The 23,577-nt window shown below is 38.9% G+C and overlaps 1 protein-coding gene across 1 annotated transcript in view; it reads right to left on the bottom strand.

Annotated features, from left to right (window-relative positions):
• Nucleotides 1-23,577, bottom strand: part of LOC111866844 (transcription factor 12) — a 441,771-nt gene that overhangs the window by 26,554 nt on the left and 391,640 nt on the right. The window contains exons 9-14 of the mRNA XM_033752433.1: nt 20,317-20,577; nt 14,472-14,531; nt 10,362-10,565; nt 7,621-7,747; nt 5,743-5,887; nt 1,535-1,624 (exon numbers count right to left, since the gene is read on the bottom strand). Of these exons, the coding sequence (XP_033608324.1) occupies nt 1,535-1,624; nt 5,743-5,887; nt 7,621-7,747; nt 10,362-10,565; nt 14,472-14,531; nt 20,317-20,577 (887 nt within the window). The remainder of the gene's footprint in view (nt 1-1,534; nt 1,625-5,742; nt 5,888-7,620; nt 7,748-10,361; nt 10,566-14,471; nt 14,532-20,316; nt 20,578-23,577) is intronic.

Raw genomic sequence — 23,577 nt, 5'->3', positions numbered from 1 at the left:
AAAAAAAAAAAAAAAAAAGTAATTCTGAACAATGAGTCGTAAGTTCTTTCCTTCATTTGTTAATGAATGCTCATTAAACACAATTCATAAATCATGTAAAGAATTAATTCCAAAAAGTCACGGATATCGCATGGTGGCGACTACACAAGTTTAAAGCAGCTGGTCATATGGTTATGTTATAATTGGCTCAAACAAGTACTTCAGTTTCCCTTGCTAATTATTATTCCACCAACCGCTCCACATTTTTTAATCATCCTGTTATCAATGGTATATAGCTTTGTTACTGACATGAGTCATTAAATAACAACGAAACAAGTAAAACTGAGGGATATCAATTAAAATTTTAAATACACTTCTCATTTACCTCATGCCCATCTCATTTATTTGGTGACCTGGAATACAGAAAAGTAACTGGTCCTTATTATCAAGAAAATCCACGTGAAAGCTTCACTTCAGTAATGACTAATATTTAAATGATGTGTGTACATACACACACAGACATATATGAATGTGCATATGTACATGTGTCACCCTATCAGAGCAACTTCTTCAATCTCTCGTGAGGTCTGAATAAACACTGCAAATTGCTTAACACATTCAAGTAACCATCATGAAACAATGTTAAAGTCACAAACTGTACGTTTACAAGTATAAGGATTAGGGTTAACAGGGAGAACGAGCGAGATCGAATGAGCAACCACGCAAACGCTTGCCTTATATTGAAGCCCGTATTCAACCAGAACACTACTTCAGGTGTGCAGTTCTTGCTCTGTTGCAATCGCAACACTCAAGTCACAATTACAACTGCACTTGCACAAGAACATGGAAAGAGATAGAAAATGTTGTTAATACAACATACAAACATGTTTCCATGGATCCTTTTCTGGCTCATCTGCATTAAACATTCAAAATTTTCAACTTCAATTGCAAAAGTAAAACACTTCAAAACATAAATATCATTACAAAGCTGATACCACACTAGTGCCATGTCAAAACAACCATACAAACATGTGAAAGAAAGATGTGACAATATCGTGATGAAAGAATGTCATCTGTGACTTGAGTGTTGGTTGTGAGTGTGTAAAAACAAGGTTACCAACATGACATGCCTAGTCGGCCTATTCGCAAACTTGGATCGAGTCAGGACTAGTTCTGTTTTTTATATTTTTATTTCCAGTTTATTTAGTGACGCTATCATCAAAGACTATATAGCGTCAATAGTTTTGTTATGGCTGCAAAAATACACTGTGCAATGTTATATGGAGGGCACCCATTTTGTAACATTTCATGCATGATATCCCCAAAACTACTTGCATGTAGTGAATTACAGAATACCCAATGAAACTTAATTAGTTATACTGCTGGCAGAATGTGAAAATATGATACAGAAATGAATTAACTTTTGCCAGATGTACTTTAGCAACTGAGTACAGAGTGTCCAGTCCAACAAACACAGGGGCAGTCCCCAACTCGATCCCATTTCTGAATACGGGCCTCTACAGAAGGTGAAGCAAGAACATGTCTGCTCACTCACCTCTCACGCACGTTGTTGGCCTGGCGACGCTCCTTTTCACGCACAGCCTTTGTGCCTGGATCCTCCAGCTCCTCATCGGCACTCGAGCAACAGTAGGGACAAGTGACTGTCAGTATGCAACCGATACTACAACTCGTTCAACTCAAAAATATATCTGGTAGATGTGTGACTTAAATCAGACTAGCAACTCTAACATGCTGATTCTGGAAGATGCAATGTTACTTGATATTTAAATATGATTTCATATTTTATCATTACTACCACTAAGATAAGGACCAGATTATTGTTATTTAACTTCGTGAAATGTGACTATTCTACCACCTGTTGGTGAGAATTTACTACAACAAATTCCCACCGAGCTTTATGATGGAGTTCCATTAAAGTTTCTTAAAAATCCAACAAAAACCTAAAAGTTGCTATGCACTGGATTGTAGATATGAGACGCAGTTTACATGGAAGATTCAACCTAAACCAACAGCTGAGGACCACTTAAATTTCTTGAAAACTGCCACATAATGAACAGCTGTCTGCAATACCTGCCTGTGATCATAATTGGCTGAAGTTTTTACACAGCACGCCACAAACACATTCAGGACAACATCAAAGAACCTTCTTCTCAAGAACGACAAGGCAGCACACGTTCGGTCCCCGTCAAGAGAAATAATAAGAAAGATGACACAAACCTACTTGGTTTATAAATTCCAAAAAAATCTTAACAAACCAATTACAAATATTTTAACGTATTAGAACAGCCGCTGTAGTTGTAAAAACTTTAGATTTTATAGCCAATTGTATATTATTAATATTACAGGTATATATTTTAACGTTCAGAACATATATTGTAATAGTAACGTCCAACTGTATTGATGTAAAGGTGTCCCCCTGATGATGGTCTCTGAAGACCAAAACATGTAAGGCCATAAATAACTGAAATAAGAAAAATCTTAACCAGTCACTCTAGACAGAACTGTTTAACTTTTCAAATTTGAGGTTTTGAAGCTTTGGCTGCTTGCATATCCATTTACTCAGACGTGCACATCTATCATACTATTTATCCAATAAAGAATTTAGTCATCATTTATGGGGATGCTGATATTTATATGAAACTTGAATTTCAAATATCTCAAGCTCACAGCTGGCTCTGGGAAAATCTTTTCTGCCTTGCACATTCCTTACATTAAAAACTGCATATTAAAATTCATTAAGATAAAATTGGAAGTCACTATCCGAGTACATCTAATGTTTATTACATTCATAACATAAACTGCAACTTTGCATATCATTTTAACATGAAAAGTATTTCAGAAAAAAGGACCCTACCAAACTACTAAATTGCATATTGATTTTCTAGCAGTTAAAATGGTATTTTACACATCAACAGTGTAACCGATCATTACCTACACCATCAATCCTAAATATTACCAGCCGCAATATAAATTTTAATTTCATTAATACTTAGGACTTAATACCATTTTTGTACTAGAGGTGACTTATACTCAGTTTTGCTGTGACTATTCTGAGAATCGGTAGCAAGGAATATTTTATATAAGGACTACTGCAACTCAAGATAATCCCATGACAGCCGGTATGGTACCTGTATCAGTTACTCCTCCCACCAGCCAAATTAAAGAAACTTCCAGAACATTCTTAATCTGTAGAACAGTGTGGAAATTTCAAGAAAGATCTCAATGTGGAAGGTTCTGAAAGTATTACATCACTCGAGAGTATTTAAAGGCTGAGTCTGGGTGGCCCTGAGTATTAGTGTTGTTGTGTATCGCTCAATATTGCTGACTATAGTGAACTGTACAGCTGTGTAAACAATCTCCTACATCCAGAAGTGTGTATCAGTGTTATAAATAAATATCAGCCTAGAAGGAATTATTTGTGTAATATCATGTAGTGCTGTTAAAAAAACAAATTAAGTTCATCAAGCCTCTCTCCTTGAAGCAAGGCCCTGAGAGGAATCCCCATGCTCGCACCTTAGGTTTTATTCCTGCTTCCATCCACACATCACTCCCGATATTTCCAACTGGTTATAGTGGCGCTCAACTATAGATAAGGAGTGAGTGGGGGGAAGAAGACAAAGAAGAGGGCGCTTAGAAAGTGGTCACTGATGTGTGGCTACACAAAATAAAATTGGTTAGAAAGTGACATCCTCAATGTGGAGCAGTGTCAAGGGCAACTACTGCACCATACATAAAAACAGTTAAAACAGACAACATACAACAAGTGCACTGGGATTACAGGTGGAAGAATCATGAGTATGCAGTACAGGCATTCAGAGGAAATCAAAATACTAATCACATATTCTTAGTGCATAATGACACCTCTTAACAATGAAAAACCAGTAATTAATTGTAATCATCACTGTAATCACACCGCCTTCATAGTGCTACCACCAACATTACATTTTCATCATATTCTTGTGGTGGGCAAACTAGTCCATATGTAGGGTGTAAGGGGCATCAGAAGACTGCACCTAAGCAAAAGAGGAAGAATGTGTGACTGACATATGATGCAGCTGATTTAACTAAGGTTCGTGACAAATCTCTGAAGATCTTGTGGTGTAAGGTTTTATCAACTGTCTTTCTGGTTGCATCCAGTCTATGGGCCAAATTCTACCCACTGTTACTCTATCCAGTCCCTTACACTAAACTATTTTATATCAACATTTCACAGCTGTGTTGTTGATCTATGGCAGTCTCTTTCTGAGTGGTGTCTATTATTGTCTGAGTGTGTTTTTGTGTTCAGTTGTGAGTTTCTTGTTAAACTTGGCAAAAGTGCAAGCAAAATCAGAGAGACATTAGTGCAACTTTATGGGGATAATGCCATGAAGAAAACAGCAGTTTACAGGCAGGTGGCACATTTTTCTGAGGGAAGAGATAGTGTCACTGATGAAGAGAGATCAGGAAACACAGCAACAAGCAGAACTGAAGAAAACATTGCAAAAGTTTGTCAAACTGTGAGTGAAAATCGTTAGCTGACTGTCGGGTGCATAGCAAAGCAAGCAAACATCAAAAGAGAAACAGGAAAATCTTAACTGAAGATCTTGACACGAGTAAGGTGAGTGTGAAAATGGTCCCAAAAGAGCTCATGGATGAACACTGTCTGTGAGGGAGTTTTTGCTACTAAACAAATAACTGTGCTCTATTCACTGAATCTAGCCTCCACTGATTTTTTCTGTTCCCGAAGATTAAGGAAATATTGAAAGGAAGTCATTTTGATGACATCAGGAGTGATACGGCGGCAGGTCTGAAGGCCATTCCATAAAACCAGTTCCAAAATTGTTTTGAAGGGTGGACTAGGCGCTGGCATCGGTGCATAGCTTCTCAGGCAACCACAGTAACATTCAGAGATGAGGTATAGAGCACATTTACCGCAACGAGTTCAGATCATGCATGTTTACAACAGCTGGACAGTTTTTATTTATGGGTTCTTGTACATTTATTGCAGGAAGATCTAACCATGTTTTGTATAAAATACACAGGAAAGCTGTAGGCTGACATATTGTGGCTCACTTTACTCTTTCTTTAATTAATTATTTTATTATGCTGTATCACATACTGATGTTGTGCAGCATCAACAGAAATATGGGGGGGGAAGATTATGAATTATGGATCTGGAGAAGTAATGATGTACTTCATGGCATTAAAAAAAAACCCTCAGGCAGAACAGCTGCTTCCCAGCTGAAGACTTAAACCACATACTTCTAATATGCAAATCAGATATTTTACTGTCCACTATACCGCTCTCTTTCTTCAATCCATGTCCACTAGATGCACAGACAAGGTGCTTTATGAAACATACATCTCTACTGTACCCATGATGAGAGACAGGATGGCACAGTCGGTATATACACTGGCTATGGGATGCATGACTGATGGGTTGGAGTTCGAGCCCCAGTAGGGTCAAGAATTTTCTCTATTGCACATCGTCCAGACCAGCTCTGGAGCCCACCCAGCCTCCTATACAATGTGTACTGGGGACTGTTTCTCAAGAGGTAAAGCAGCTGGGGCGTGGAGCTGATCACTCACCTCCAATTAGTGCCGTTGTCCAGCAAATGTGGATCTATACATCCACTCCCCATATGCCTTCATGGCAGTGCTTAATTAGTTAAGCACAGGGACAACTTTACCTTTACTGCACCCATGATTCTTCCTTGTTCAGGGTCAGCACAAACTACAATAACATGCAAGTCTGCAACTTACTATCTCCGAGACCGCTTTGAACCCTTCTGCCCTGAAGTGGAGTTAGCAGGGGCTGTTGTATTGGCACCCGTGCTTGCCTGGCTGTTGACAAGCTCACTGCTGCTTGGCTTTGTATCAGATACTCCAGGTGGCTCCTTCCGTTTCTCTGCGAAACAAAAATACAGTCGAATGAGTACATTTTATAACAAGGACACCATTATAGTGACAAAAACCACTGGTATCACGAGTTCCTTTATTGTACATACAGTAAACCGTTGCATAAAATGTGGGGTTCTTCTGGCACATACCTCATAATGAAAAGCACAATACATCACTGTAGGTCGCAGGGCAAGGGCCGAGAAGGCCAATCCCTTATACATTCATTCATACATACCTCATAATGAATGAATTCTAACTAGCTGCTAATGTTTTCCCCACAACTTCCTGCACCAACTATTTTTGCAGTTTTGCTTTCAAAGTTATTAGAGTTTGCGGTCAATACAGGTCCTATTAATCCAACCTCTCTTCTATACAAATGTCTAAGAGACAGCCTGCATTCCACAATCTGAGAACTCAACCCTCCTCCCCCACACAGTTTCAACCAGTGAGAAATGTACACATCATGTCCACTGAACCCCGCTGTATCTTTCGCCCTGTCACCCAGGCACCCCCTGCCCCTGAGCTTACTGTGGCCCAGGTGGCATGATCATGACACACAATTACACAGGTGCATGTTTAAGTTTGTCACATCAAACATGTACTATGATTCAGTTCACACTGACTGAAAAAATATGAAATCCCCCATTATGGTAATGAAAGAAAGACATTAAGTTTCAATCTTGTATTTAAGCATCCTGTTGCATTACTATATTCAACTTCTCCTTATGAGGTGGAATTATGATTTTATATAATTAATCATTTTAACTATTTTTAATTGATTTAAAATGGTGTGAACTGTAAGATTTTAACACATAACAGTTGAGTGCAATCATAATATTTTAATTATGAATATATCAGTTATGCATGTGTGGAATGGACAATACTCAGCGCAGTGTATGTTTGGTCTGTTAGAAAGAACTAATCTCAATCACTCTAATGAACCCAACGGAGTACGTGTCTTCCTGTCTCACCTCCGGACGGAAACGGACACAGTTTCCAAAACAGTGTGTTCTCTGATGTTTTCTTGAATATCAGATGATGGACAAAGTCCAAAAACCCAGTAATTCCAAGTGTTATAGACCATCGTCAGAACCCTTTAAAATCTACCACACAGTTAGATCCACTGCTGTCAAATGGACATAGACATTTCTTGGCGGGGGGGGTTACTCATGGTAAGATACCACTAGCATGTAGACACGAAACTGCACACCCAACTGTAGTCCACTTACATCAATTCCTCACATGGAAGAAATTACCTCTGAATGTAGTGACTCTTCCATAACAACCACATGCATCCATCTGCCTTCAACTTACAGGACACCACAAGCATGACACATACTACATTCTATCCTTTCCAATCTGAAAGCATGCTTTCATTCTATACTCTAAAGTGGGCACCAAACTGCAATATTCTGTTGTTTAAAACTACTGATATTTTTCTGGATTTTGTCCTATTCTGTTGTTTAAAACTACTGATATTTTTCTGGATTTTGTCCATCATCCAAATCTACTAAAAGCACTGTCTTAGAAACTGGTTCTGCCCTCAGTCAAAAGGATATGAAAGAAACCCTACTGCCGATCTCCCTGGTAAAGCTACTCTCAAAATACGATAGAACCAATTTCTGAAAACTAGCGGTTTTAGAGCTGTGTGATGGACAAAGTCCTAAAATAGTTTTAAGAAACATGTAACACCATTATCAAGAAGCTTTAAACCTAGCAATATTCTAGCTTCATACTTACTTGCAGTTGTTCCTGACAGCCTCTCAATCTTGATTGGTCCATCAGTGTCAGGTGTTGGGGCAAGACCAGGATAGGAGGTTGGTGGTGCTCCAACTGTTGAGCCTGGAGTGCCTGGATGTGGACTTGCCTGTAATGTAACATCAGCACAATTAATGTAAGCCACCTAAAATGCCCATAATTTCACTTCAATAACTAACAGTACAGTAAACCGAGAAAGTATAGTGTCTTCAAGCTGTATCTGAAAGCACTGCTGTGCTGACGATGACAGCACTTCAATAAACAACAGAGAAACATCTGCTGGTGAACTCTCTGAACCATACGTAGTTGGAATTTTGGAGGGATTACAACCTATATAAGGGGAGTTTCACCATAACTGATTTTACTTCATACATATGCTGATTACACTATAATAACTAATGAAATTAGCCTTCTCTGGAATGAAAGGCAGATCTCATCGGAACGCTTTCACGTGAATTTCCTGATTGACTGTTTACACTTGACTGCCCAAAACATGCCAATTCAGGCCTTCAGAGTTCTGACACACGCTCTCGATACACAAATTTAACATAATAAAGGACTTCAATTCTGTGTAACACATGACAATGTGCTTGATGCCATTGCGATACCACTTCATTTTAAACAACTACAAGGACTCCATTTCTGTAACCACATGCCAATGTGCTCAATGATAAAGGAACAACATTTTATTTTCAGCAACTGCAACACTGCACAATAGATACAGTGGCAACTTCAGTGTCATGCAATGAAATTTTTAGAATTTCTCTTCCTAATGCTACAAAGGGCATACTCTTTTTTTCTGTTATACTTTTCCCACACTACTGGTCTGAAGTGGGTGGGAAGTTTGATGAGTATTACAAATTAATAAACTGTCCCTTAACACCAGATGACCAGAAACGCAACAGCTGTTAGATATTTCTGGTATGTTCAAAAAACCATACACTGAAAACTCTATCAACAAAAACACAATGTTTTGCTTACCTGAACACTACATAAAAATTCTGTATGATTCGTGACTAAATATCAACTACCTGTGTGCAGACGTGACAGCTCCCAATATTTTAATTTCAAATCCAAATGTAACTTCTTACCATAACCTTCTAACCATGAAATGCACAGACACATGAACCAGACATTGTTCAAAAATCCATTTCTGGCAAGAAAGATCATCATACTTAGTCTGTAAGTTAAATAAATAAAACCACTGTAAACTTCAGTAACAATAATTTCTTTCAAGTAAATTTTCACAACTGAAACTGCACTCTAAGAAACTCCACGAGACAAAGCCTTGAAAAACCGATACTTATTCAGCTGCTCTAGAAATGTTTTTGTGCACCACCACCTGGTTCACAAAAGCTCTTCCCTGAACCTTATGGATTCAGTTCACACTCTACTTCTGATAAGTACACACAATACTTTTCTGCCTTCATCTCTTGAAAGAAAAACTACATCTGAAAGAGCAGTGTGTGGCAGAAACAGTGAAACAAACTTTTAACTACGCATTACCTGGCTAGTGTATGATGAAGCTCATGTAATGGCTCTAGAGCAGTAATTTTGCAGTTCAATTTTCCATAGAGGATCACGCAGTGAGGGGGAGAGCATCATAAAGAGGGCTCTGACAACAGTTTAACCAATGAGAAGTCTTTTCTCCAAATGCAATTCATCATTTGGTCAGAAAATGAGTGATCAAGGCTCTGTCACTTGTAAAAAGCCACCTGGTTGACTGTGTTTGGTTGACACACTTGACTTGGTATCTGTTGACCATGGTGTAAGGTCAGCACACAAACATGCTCAAGCTTCATGCATATCTAAGAGAAGTGTATGCTGTATCTTCCACAGTACCATAATGTTCGCAATTATGGAACTCAAGCTGTATAACAGCCCCATTTCTGTCCCAAAGGGGTGTGATTTCAATTTTTCATTAGTTTCTGGAACTAACGGCTGGCAATCTAGACATGCTAAACATTCTAATGAGCGATGAGGCACATTTTCACTTCCCTGGCACCATTATTATGCAGAATTTTCAATACTAGGCCAAACAAATCTCCATTAATTTCATGAATGTCCTCCATACAGCCCAGAAGTTACTGTTTTGGTGTGTGGTGTCATCCACTGTGATAAGTGGACCCCATTTCATCAAAGATGAAGATGGGCTAGCAGATATGGTTATACCTCATTGTTACAAATGCATGATTGAAACCCTCTCAAGATGACAGTACAGAATCTCTCAAGGCATGAAAGCTCATGGTTTTAGCAAGTAACAATGCAGCCCACAGAGTGAGAATTAGCATCATAGCACTTTGCAAATTTGTTTCTACAACAAATAGTGTCCCATTCCCTGGCCTCCTTATTCACCTGACCTAACAGCTCCCAACTTATTCTTCAAGGACACCTAAAATGGAAAGAGTACAGTAGACGGCCAGGACTTCAGTAAGCCAAAATTGAGAATATGAGTAGATATCACTGATATATCACAAGAAATTCTTTGGGAGGCGATAAAGAACTTCCAAACTAGTGTGCAGGGGTGCATTCAACAGGATGGTAATTGGACATACTCTAAAAGACTGAAGTGTTCTATAACAAAATGTATCATAGGCCTTGGAAACAGAATGTTTTTAAAACACAATATTTCTGTAAAATGTTTCTCCATTTTAAAAACACTTTTTCAAAACAACCCATGTAAAAGCTACATCAATTCAATACTTGTTGCATAATTCTTGTACCAAATGTGAATCCAGTGTTGGTTGTGTGGTGTGGTGATATGAGCCCAGCAGGCCATTGGAATGTGTTTGTAAGTTGGCAGCAGCAGCTGCAGCCGCTACAGCAGCACTGGAGGCAGCGATGGCGTGTAGACCCAATGCTTGGCTCTCGGCATGATTCCTCAGCACATTGATGGCATCGTCCAGCCGTTCCTCCATCCGTGTGCCCTGCAGCATATGCACACCCAACACTGCATTTGCTTGCTAAACCTTATTCTACACTTGAAGAACAACAACAACAAGGTAACATAAGATAAATATGCCATAAAGACATACTGGGGAGTGAAGTACAGCTTCACCATTCTTCACCTCCACACTAGATGGTGAGTAATCAGCTTCATGCCCTGCCCTTTACTCACAGGGACAGAAATTGGTACCCATTAGACAAAAGGCTGGTTGGCCCCAAGAGTCAGTCTGGAAGCTGTGCTGGGAATCATAACCCAGACGTCCAGCCCACAGCGCATTGCTATACCAAACTATCCAGACTCCTAACAAGGACAACACCAAAAATGACAACAATAATTAAATAAATACAGGTACACCTAAAACCTAAGGACCAGAAATGTACACCTTTTAAGTTTTATTGAACTTAGGAACTTATGACACAATTGAAGAAATTCTTCAGGAAGATGGAAGAGGAGACACAAACAGCATCATATTGGGAGACTGGAATAGCACTGTTGGAGATGAATCATATCAGAATATTGTTGGAACACATGGACTAGGAAGACGGAATCACCGGGGTCAAATTCTTATTGACTTTTGTGAAAGAAATGGACTGATTGTTACCAACACTTGGTTCAAGAAGCCAAAGAGAAGACTTTACACATGGAAGGCACCTGGGGATTGGAGGTGACATCAGCTGGGCTACATCCTTGTGAAACGTCGATTCAGAAACAGTGTGAAGGATGTGAAGATGCTGCCTGGGGCAAATATTGACTCTGACCACAACTTACTGGTTGCCAAGTTTCGAACCAGGTTGAAGAAAATTATAAGATTCCAAAAGCGCAGACCTAGATGGGATTTGGAGAAGTTATATGCTCAAAGACAAAGCGTGCAGGAGACCCTAGAAGAGAAACTCAGTGCAACTGAAAGTGAAAGCGGAAATGTTGAAGTGCAGTGGAACAATATAAAAGAATGCATGTTAGATACTATTAGCGAATTGGTTGGTGAAGTTGAGAAGACAGCAAGAAAACCATGGGTTACACAGGAGATGATGAGTAAAATGGAGGAGTGAAGGAAATGGAAGAATGTAAACAATGAAGAAGCCAGGAGGAAATACAGGAGACTGAGGAATGACTTGAAAAGAGCCACGGACAGGGCCAAAAAGGAATATCTTGAGAAGATATGTAATGAGATTATAGAATTTCAAAGGACAGGGTGTCATGATTTGATGTGCATGAAGACAAAAGAACCAGGATGAAAAGAGAACCATGAGATTCAAAATACTGGCATTGAAGACTGCCAGGGGAATAGAATGGTAGATCAGAGGCAAGTGCTGAAAATTTGAGAAAATTATATTACAGAACTATATGATCGACCTAATCGGCCAGAAACCTTGGAAGTGGAACCAGAAGAAGAAGTAGATACAGACGAGAAAGGACCATATATTTTACAAAGTGAGGTGGAAAAAGCTATCATGGACATGAGGAATGGAAAGGCAACAGGAGATGATGATGATGTGCTTAAGTTACTCAGAGAAGGTGGTTTGAAAACACTGAGAAAACTAATAAACACCATATATGAAACTGGGGAATGGCCCAAGGACTTTACAGAAGTGACAATGATTGCCTTAAAGAAAAACACAAAAGCTACAAAATGCAGTGACTATCGCACAACAAGCCTTATGGCACATATTGAATGAAAGACAGAGGGGTGGACAGAAGTGACTAGAAGACGAGGAAGAAGACGTAAGAAGATGCTGGATGACCTTGGGGACAGAAGAGGATATTCTCATTTGAAAGAGAAAGCTCTAGATCGCATTATGTGGAGGAACTGTTTTGGAAGAGACTGTCGACCTGTCGTCTTGACAGATTACTGATGAATGAATGAATGAATGAATGAATGAGTGAATTAATCTGCGTGATAACATACAAAAGACAGAAGAACAGCAGAGAATTTAATCAGCCTTACTGCCATCTGTGAGCTGTCTAGAGAAAATGTGGCAGCATCGACCCCTCACAATCCTATGGCCTTCACGGCTTGTTACAGGGATAGCGTTTTTCTCCAACCCCCACAAAACTCCCCGACAAGGTTATCTGCAGTTAGCTGAAAACCAGAGTTGGACGCCTCAGTGTCCCCAGGCAAGAGCTAATGGTTATTTTCAACAGTTCCAGAATCTGAAGGAAAGGCTTGTCTGGTTGCAGTCTGTGTAGACTGGAGTTCCTTCACAATTTAGTCACATTTTTCATATAATACATATGATTAGAGTTTTTTCCCCTTTTACATCAAAACCAGTACCCACACAATACACTAGTGCATAATGCCATAAAAATGGGACCTGGATTAGGCTACACATGTTAAGAGAAGTAATCAAACTGAGAACAGAACAGCTACATGAGACTCGGCATGTTCTTCAAAGAAGAATTCTAAATTTGGAAAAAAAAAGATTCTGAATACTCTGAAACAACAAATGGAAGTGAAACAGCTCTTCTGCCCCCCCAATCTAAAATCCACTTACTGGAAAAAGAATAACTTTGTGGCAGTAAATAACTTGAATTAAAATTCTAGTACAGCATCTTACTTGAAAAGGGATGAAAATGTAAGAATAAGTATGCTGAAAAACAAGATGCTCCACAATAAGCACGTGTCGATTTTTTAACTCTTAAGTATATGGAAATATGCTTCAAAGAAAAATCTTATATACTTTGTACTCTACACATATTTGCCAGAACAGAACTGGGAATGCTACACACATCCGTACGAAGTCTACTCCATTATCACCACTCTCAGCAGAAATCCACAGAGAACTGGATTGTAAACTGGAACTTATTTCAGTTACACAACAAATGAGCTGCCAACAAATCGTGATGGGAGTAAATTCCAGTTTTTATAAATTTAATTTATATTTTTTGTTCACCTCCGATCTGAAATGAAGTTATGATGATGACGACAATTTTTTCAAACTAAGCCATTTGAACCATTTAAACTAAACCATTTAAAAATATTGAAGATTCAAAATGATTTACAAGTTTATCACTAACTATTTATTGAAACGTACAAATCATCATCAATACACCTTATCATTATGTGATTATGTTATACACAGCCCATCCTGATGACTAACCATCTATATCACTACGATAAAAAAGGGAGTGCGCTTGATAACTGTACTTGCAAATTTTCAAACTTAATAAACACACCAACCAGAATAGTTTCTTAGCTGTGTGTGCCATTTAACATAACTGATGATTATCATACTTATTGCTGAAATGCAATGTTTTCACAGAACCACATAATAACGGTATGTGCACTAGTGGTAATATTTTTGTGATAATATATATCAATGATAACATCACTATATTCATTCAGTCATCCATCCAAATATCCTGTTGCTCTCTCTGGAGCACAGGGTATCCACGAAAGGCTCCATTTCACTTCAGTTTCTTACTCTTGTAGACAGTCGGTAGGACTACTTAGGCAGAGGATAAGAACACTGTAAAGCCGCTACCTATACAGGACAACACAAACACAGTATAAACGCACACAGACATCCATGCCTCAAGTGGGATTCGAACGCATGACCCCAGTGTTTGAGCAGGCGAAGAGAGTTCATGCCTTAGACAGCATGACGACTGAGATCAGCCAACATCACTATATGGCACAATGTAAATAAGTTACACAAAAATGTATTTGAAGTTCCAAGTAATTTCCAGGCATTCTGGTCTTCATCAAATCATTCCAAAAAATTAAAAAAGGCAATTACATCTGCTTTCATATCTATCTAGTGAATATATACTCAGTATTAGGTTACAAACCAGTCAACCACTAACATAGTGAATGGGGATCCAGAACCACAAGTTAAAAAAACCTCTCTTCTTAGAATAAAATAATAGAAGCAACTCTTGCAATTACCTCAGCATGATCTCGCAGGAACCCAATTGCATCATCTAACCTTTGCTGCTCAGGGGCGGCCTGTGATTCATCCAATGGTGATCGCACACGATTGGTTGTTGAAAACAGTGAGGGAGGGGTTGCAATGCACAGGTGAGTGGAGATGTGAGTGAAAGAGAAACAGAAAAAAAAAAACAAAACCAACACATTACAAACCATGCATAAAAATAAGAAACAAAAATAAAATGCTGCAAACTAAGTGAAACATATAAATAAAACAGGTTGGACCACAACCCACCTTCTTCACCATCATTAATGAAAAACACACACACACACACACATATAGCTCAAATGACAAGACAGTAACTGAAAAGATGGGTGAAGTTATAACAAGACAAAGAAAACAAAAATTAGGCAAGACAGCGTTCTGCCAGCATCATAACACACACACTGTGACGAACAATTTTAGACACTGCAGATCACATGACATTTTCTACAATGGAAGTGTTAATACAAGCCTCTTATTTAGAGATCCATTTCATTAAAAACACAATTACCTTAAAACACCATATTTATCAAATGCCAAAAACCCAATGTGGAAAAATATTTTTTTTGGCTGTAAACAACTGTCTTTAGAAAATTCCAGTAATTCAATTGCCACTTCCTTCAGGGCAGGTTCGGACTGCTTTTGAAGCAAGCTCAAAAGAATGACAATAGCCACAGAGGCCATCATTTTCATAAACATCCCAACCTAAATGCTAATAACCTTCTGTCTTTCCCAGCCCTAACACTTGTTTCTTCCGTTTCAAAATCTGCTACACATTAAGTGCCACATTTTCAGGAGAAGGGGAAAAGAGCCATTTTTTAATGCTAGCTAAAATGTGTTCATAAACATAAGTAATACAGATTTTTCCACTAAACCCTTCCTTCTAAATTGTGTGTATGTATTTGTGTGTGTGCGCGCACACATCAATGAAGGGTATGACACATCAGGGCAGAGTTTTTATATACAGGCACCAATTCCCAAATTATTAACAACACCATGAAACAATGCAACAGCGGTTCAAGAAGAGAGTCCAAAGAATAGAAGACAAAAGACATTGCACTGACAAACACAATTCATCTATGTCTTTAACATTAACATGACAAACAGCCTAAAACCTGGCTTCCTACAGACTATACAAATATTGCAGCAGTGAGTTACAGCCGAACACACTGTCCTGTTCTCATATATACCTGAAATAAATGATTCATTAAAGAATTCAACAAATTCACAAAGTGAAATCTAAGAAACCAAATACATACAAATACAATATTCAGTAAATATACTTTTGCTATGTTTAATCTGCAAATAACAACTGTTTGCTCTAGTGACACAATGGGACCAAAATACAGTGTGACTGTCTGACAGCTACCCCAAAACTGTTCAGCCACTCACACAGAAAGATAAGATACTCCTTACAGTGAGCTGAAGTAACTGGCAGCATAGCTGACAAACCAAGGGCCTAAACATATTATAGTTTCTCCTCAATGTGGCATTAATAAATCACTGATGACCTATCATGAAGCAGGCTTATGTATTATGTTCCAGCCAACTACACTTGTCTTACATGGTTCAAATTTCTGTAGCTCAGACTGATGTTTTTGAAGTCTAGACTTCTGTGTAAGGCATCTAAACGATATTCAAGAATGTTCAAGCCAAGCACCAACTTCACTCAGCTTTTTAATTTGATTCTGTTCATGTCCAATAACAAACCTATTTACACCTGTATAAAGTTTTCTATTTTGAATTGTAACGATGTGATATTTCCACCTGAATCTTCTCCTTGCTCTTCTTACAGCACTTTTCATATGTATTGTGCATGAACACTTGTTGCCAAATGTATAACACAAATGGCACTTCGACAAAACAAATAATGGGACTGCATGTGTAATATACAGTGTGTCCACAAAGTCCCTTTGGGGGTTTTGAGAAATTGTGGCGCGCAAATTGAGCTAGCCATGTGCGGTTTGCAGCAGATCATAGTGAAACTCCAAGTTTTTTACTGACCTCAGTAGACCTCAATGTGGGTGAGGTGAGGTGTGACCTCACAGCTCCCCGTTTTTGTTTCCCGCTGTTCGAGTGCCTGTCTATGGGTCATTTATCTGATGGTTGTGGCAACTCAATTAACTGCTGTTTTACGAGCGGGATCCCAGGTTACTTGTCACAGTTTCCTTAACCTCCACTTATGTTTCAGCAGATTCTGGAGAGCAGGTACATTGTTATTAGGGTCCAAGAGTGTAATTTGCTTGACAGCCTATACACTGAAGATGTAGTGCCAGTAAAGTCATGGACAACTTTATCAGCATCCTCTGAGTTAATCTGTTTTCTTGGTGAAACTTTCAGAAGCCAGGCTTTGAAACGGCTCCAAATCTGTGAATTTGTCAACCGGGCCCGAAAGATTCCTAGTTCTAACATGATCCAGCAAGTGGAAAACAATTCGTATGTGATCTGAATCCAGTTGACACAGAGACAATGATTCCTGACAGCACACAATATCGAACATGTCACCATTACCCACAGTAAATTTAGCAGTTTTGCACCTGAAGGGTTAGTAACTACACTATTCCAAAATGAATGTTCAGCATTCAGATCTCCTGTCAATCGTGACTTATGTCTATAGCTTTATAGTTCAATGATGTCTGCATCATTCCAGCCATGCTGTGGCAACTTACAGACTGCTGCAAGCAGCACTTCACCACTACTAGTCGATACGCAGACCCTTATATCTTCTGTTAAAACAAGAAGAACCAGGTGTACATGGTTACTGCGGAATGCCTTTTCTAACTGCAATGACAGTGCTATCTTTTCTTCCCAGGAAGCAGTCAATGGGATAAAAATGACAATTTGGAAGAAAGAGCCTCTCATGAGGTTTGACAAGTGTTTCTGAGAGCAGGGCCACATTTATATATAGGTCTCATAGCTGTTTACTGACCTCAGACCGCTGCCTCCAAATGCCACTTGCATTAAAACCTCTAACTCTGAGTGGCCTATGAACTCTTTAACATCCATTCTCTTTCATTAAGTACCATCTTTGCCTGTGGTTTCTGATGCTGTATGTCTTGATGCAGGACAGCTGTGAAAAACTGCTCTGTTGAAGTGAAGAAAAGAGAGAAGAATGTTCTCCCAGAAGATTCCTTGGGAGCTTGTTGTGCACTTCTTCTTTTGCATGGCTGCAGCCTCAGTATGTCTCCCTATGCAAGTGGCCACCTATTGAGGGGGTTGCGTGCAGTTGGCCCAGACATCACAACTTTTGGCACTTGTAACACTACACAAAGCCAGCCTGAGCTCTGTATACCTGTTCCTTTATGGTACGAGTAATATGGTTAAGGCAATTTAGCTTGAATATCTCTTGAGATTTTACATTCTTTGGTAAGGTAAAAAGGAATACAAGGAGGGGTACCATGTTGGTTTGGCCATTGGGTGCTGTTTAACAGATCATCATTTGCCTTGCTTTAGAGTAATATGAGGTTTGTGGTAGAAGTAATTACTATTGGTGGTGCCCTACATGGGCAGCAGTGTGTTCTCTGCACCTATGGTATCTGTGTCCATGTCAGTAGTTCTGTGAGGTGTGAAGAAGTTGGGAGTTAACATTGCTTGTGGTGGCAGCTTGATTCCTGTGGATGCTGGGACTGGCGTAGTTGACTTCTTGGCCGTCTGCAAGGTACCATTAGGGACATGCTTCTTGTGTCTCTTTACTTCCGGAAGCTGTCATCCTGGGCCACTGATTTGACAGAGGTTTTGTTCAAGACACCTCTTTTTCCTGCCTGTGAACTCACCTTCAGGATGGCCTTCAATTCATTCAATGTCACCATGTACATGCCATAATGATCACTACAAAGCGGCGTCCCATATAAAACTTTGCAAACAGTTTGCACTGTTGTCCTCTGTGCTATTTGCAATAGAGGTTCACTCAGAGCGTTCTTCCATCAACTTTCAACAGTTCCTTAACCATATGATAGGTCAAGAGGGGTTCTTACCTAGCAATGGCCTGACTGTCTGTTGATGCAGGGGCATATTTGGTGTTCACTGTCCAGCAATGAATGCCTTTTCTTGTTAAACAGTTCTGTCATGTCACAATGTTTTATAAAATAAAATTTTGTTTACAAGAACAATATGGAAGTAAAGAAATGGAATTAACTAACCCAAAAACACAAAAATGGAGGGAAATATCAATGGCATGATCCAAAAAAAAACCCTCCTCCTTTTACAATGTGCAGATTACTGATTTGTAGATTATCCATATGCCTTTCTTGGGTACATTTGCATCCCAGTAAGCACCTATGAAGTCCCTAAAACAATTCAAGAACTCCTCGGGTAATTGTCATTAAATCTGATACATAAGAGTTTTATGAAAATTCTTGCATCATATCAACATTAATTTAGATAGGACAATTTTGACAACCACTTTACATGAAGGCCAACATATATTTCTGCACATACACTGAGTTAAACATTTAATGGAGTAAAAATGTTTCAAACAAATGTTGCAGAGAAAAATAAACACACAATGTATGTGCAATACACTTTCTCTCTAAAACTTACAGAAGACAGTTCAACAAACTGGACACTGTGCATACATTTCTAAGTTTCCATAATGTATCATCCATACTTTCTGACTACTTTGACTGTTTAGCTGGTTCTATCTTCAAGTAACTTGCTTTTTCTGTTTAAAACATTCTGCATTTTGTGAACTAAAAGAGAAAAGATTAAGAGCTACATTTATAATTACAGTTCTTAGACGTGCTCTTATCCTCAGTCTTATAAGGGATAAAAAAACATGTGACCTGTACTTCAGATCATGGCCAATTTCTGAACATGACGCCATAAAACAATTTATACAGTATGCAAGCAAGCAACTGTATTTTCCAGTTATCCTCTGCAGGTGAAACAGCATTATTAAACAGCAATCAATCAACTAACCCAGCCTATTTGAACAGAACAGGTTTGGAGATGGTGTCATGTAAATATCTCACATGGCATAAGACTGTCACCCTTTACAATTTCATACTGTCAGCATCAAGTTGAAAGCTGAAAACTCTAAAGAGGAAAATCACTCTTTACTGCAAGATTCTGAATGCTCTATTTTGAAGTCATATCACAGTGTTCTCCAAAGGCCATCAGAAATCCTACTGTTTTCATTCAAGTACTTCAAACTGAGAGTCACCTTTTTAGGGCCCAAAATCTCCACTGAGCTAGGAATAAAAAGGTGAACAATGCACACAAACTCCAAATCCATTCGTCACTGTTTTGCAAACTTCACTGGCCTTCACATTAAATGCAAATTGCTGCTTCACTATGACTGTTTCCTTCCTTGCCTGCATTAAGATAAGGTCACTGCTGACATAATTTAGGCAGATACAAATTCAATGGCAAAAAGTTTGTTAGATTAAAATTATTTACACTTGAATTTCAGGTATTGTTTTCCTTCTCTTTTCTTAAATATTCACCATACAACAAATGTTTGGTAAGAAAAGTTGGAAATCTTAGTAAGATCCATGTTTTGTGTCACGATCAATTTTTAATGATAAACCACCTTGTCTGAAAAATTACATGGAGCTCAACTTTGGTACCAAGTAAAGTAAGAGTTAAAACTGACAGACACAAATAAAAAGTAAATTTGATAGAAAGCTTTTACTGCTGACTCCCACCATTAAATTTACCTGAAATTCATCAAGGAGTTCAAGAGATGAAACATGCACATTGACAAACATAAGTATCCATTTTGCATTCCATGTAAGCACTTTGTATATGTAATGCCATGTACCAGCTGGACAGAGAGGCTTGAAGTCACCAGGTTCAGACAAACAGCAAGATTTCACTCACCATGTGAATCGTGCGGTCTGGAGCTGCCACACTGGCACTGCTGGGTGTGGGTGCGTAGTGTGGTGAGGTGGGTGTGGCCGCATGTGGGTGGGTGTGATTGTGTTGTGTAGGTCCTGTTCCTGGTGTTGTGCCACTTGGTGGCCACGCACCTGCCCCACTACTGCTACCTCCTGGCCCACCAGCCGTTAGGGGTGGCGGTGAGCTGACAGGTGTTGACGGGTTTGAACTGTAGCTGCTTACACTCTGATCCGTTGGATAGATCTGCCAGGAGAAATGGGATATTTCTATATAATGAATGCACAGCCTACAAGGAGGCATTGCTCAGTTTCTTCTGGTTCCTTCTGGTTATGTACGAACCACTGCTGCACCACAGCAACTGCATAAAATTACTAAACTAATTTCAGTAACTGACTAAAATTCTGTTCAGCAACCAGACTATAAATGCTTCTCAATATGGAGTTCACATATTTTCTAAATGTGCTCTTTGCAGTTCTGAATTACTCATTTCCTTGGAGCCTCCTGTCCAATGAATACCAAAGGATTTCCTTGGGCATAAAGGGGCTGAAGCATGCAGTAAATCACTCACCTCCAACTAGTGACAAAGGTTAACAGTTAAGAAGTCATGCCTATACAAGTCCCTGGAATGACCTACAGATATTGCACTGCATAAGGTTGGAAATCATTTATCTTCATTCAAAATAAGGTAAAATGTAAATTATTTTAAACTTGGTGTTTGCTACTGCAATCCATTTACCAAAATAATATTAACGTTAGTGAATGTAACTACTGAACTATTATACTTCTTTGTTTTGCACAGTTCTTAATTCAACGTGCACACTTCAGCTCCTTAATGAGCCATTTTCAGCGGTATCACTACCTGAATATTACAGAAAACTATTCATTACATGGTCATTTGTAAGGACCAGAATATTATTTTGTTATTCAATAATTCATAACTTTTTCAATTAGAGATGCAGTCTTGGAAAAAAATGCTTCCAACTGTGTTTAGGTTCACAGGTCCACTTTAAGTCTACTCTTATAGACATAATTATGAATTAATTGTCAGTTTAATTGTCATTCACTTTGCAGCCAATTTCAAACACTAAAGGTTTATAGAATATTAATATTTTTTAATATAAATATTTTAGTCTCTCATTCTCTCTTAAATGTTTTGATGATATTAACTATAGTAGGAGACAGGATAGAGGTCAGTATAGTGACTGGCTATAAGCTAGAGGACCATGGGGGCAGAGTTTGATTTCAGGCAGGGGAAAGATTTTTCTCCTCTCCACGTCCTCCAGACCGGTTCTGGGGCCCACCAAGCCTCCTATCCACTGGGTGCTGGGGGTGCAGCTGAGGTGTGAAGCTGACCACTCACTTCTGACTAGTGCTGAGGTCAAGAATATGTGGTTCTATACATCCAATCCCCCATACATCTTCATGGCATGGTTCTTAATTACTTAAGCACAGGGACAACTTTGCCCTACCTTTTAACACTGTCTTAGCACCCCCTCCCCCAACAAATTTTGCTCTTTTGTTAGCAGGTTGTGTAATTTAACCGATTGTGAACAGAAACAGTAAGTGGGGAGGTACAAGGGATCTGTACTGAATTTGAGGTTCTCATAGCAGTGATCATGAAGAATACTGGTATGTCCTGTTACACGCAAGTATGAAAAATGTGACCTCAGTTTAACGCGCTGAACTAATTTAGAGCAACTTCCAGTGTTAGCACTCATTTTAATGAAACTTGCTTGATGGATAATTGAGAGGGGAGGGAAGAAGAGGGAGCAGATTACTGTTTGAGTGGTGGAGGAATGCAAGGGGTGAAGAGGAAATCTGGCCTAGGAGAAAAACTTTTCTTTCAGGTCTACTACTTTCTCTCTATGATGAGGTTAGAAAGCCAAGCTATCATTTTTTGTTGTGATTTATGCAATTTCACTTCCTACAACTCTATTTTTGAACACAAGTGTTGTATAAATAAAGGTGTTCCAGCACTACCTTCTTGGATATGTCCCCATGCAGTCTTTAGAAGTTCATATGGAACACACTGCTTTAAATTTCAAGGCTGAAGGGTTGGTCAAGCAAACAACCATCAATGGATGATTGGTCCTTGCTGGCTGCTTGCTTGGCGTACTCTTCAACTCTTAAAATGCAAGCAGTGTCCTCTGAAAAATCAGTAAACTCCTATCAGGCTACAAAGCATTATATCCCAGAAGACAGCACTGTGCTAAATTCTGGATTAGCCTTACCAAAAGCATCTTCCTACTGAACAGATTTTATCTTGCATCTTCTGATTCCATAGATGAACCTGTATATTTTCCAGTTGGTATCACTGAAACTTAAGCTAGCTTTAAGTGACTTACTGAGCAGCAGAACAAATCCATCAGCATATCACAGCAGAGGAAGCAAACAAACTGAACTTGTTTCATCTTATGTTGGGGAGGCAGGGCATCTGGTCAGTGTCTTGTCACACCTTCCTCCCCCCTCCCACTACTACACTTAGGAAAATATCAGCCCACACTACTATTCATAGTGTGAAACATCAGCCTTGTTCAACTAATATTAAACAGAAGAGCACACTCCCACTGGAGTCATCACAAATCAGTTATTACCAGTGTCTCCATGGCTGAGAAAACATGTAATGTTTTACTCTGGAACACTAGTTAATCTGTGATAGTTAATTAATACTTTTATTTGGGGGGGAGTCAGAAACATCACGATTATGATAGAAATGTATATGGATCTAAAGAAATTTGAGGAATTTCTAAGGGGGGGGGGGGGGGCTCAATAAATCCTGGAACCATGTGGTATCGTTTTAAATTTTCCCATAATTGTGTATGAAAATGTTTAAAACTTGCAGCTTCAGCCAGCGTTGAAACTCTTCAAACTGTGCAAAGCAAAACCAGATACAAATCAATCAATGCCAGCCAGCATGTGCCTTACTGAGGTTCCCTTTATTATAACGGCCTTATTTTAAGTTACTGAATTGAATTTATTTACATTCTATAAATCCTAAGCAGGTTAGTACCTTTGGATACAGAACAAGTCAAAATGTTACATACATAAGTACAGGCAATTTTAGCTTAAAAATTAATATAACTTAATTTTACATCATTCTCTATTTACATTGAAGTATTCATCTAAAGAGTAGAAGGAATGAGCATGTAGATAATTCTTTAACTCTGATTTAAACTTTTTAGTATCATTGCCCAAGTTTTTAATACTTTGTGGCAGATTGTTGAACACTTTTATGCCAGTAAA

This window comes from Cryptotermes secundus, unplaced genomic scaffold, assembly GCF_002891405.2.
Source record: "Cryptotermes secundus unplaced genomic scaffold, Csec_1.0 scaffold643, whole genome shotgun sequence".
Taxonomy (NCBI): domain Eukaryota; kingdom Metazoa; phylum Arthropoda; class Insecta; order Blattodea; family Kalotermitidae; genus Cryptotermes; species Cryptotermes secundus.
This window is presented reverse-complemented; position numbering and strand designations above follow the sequence as displayed.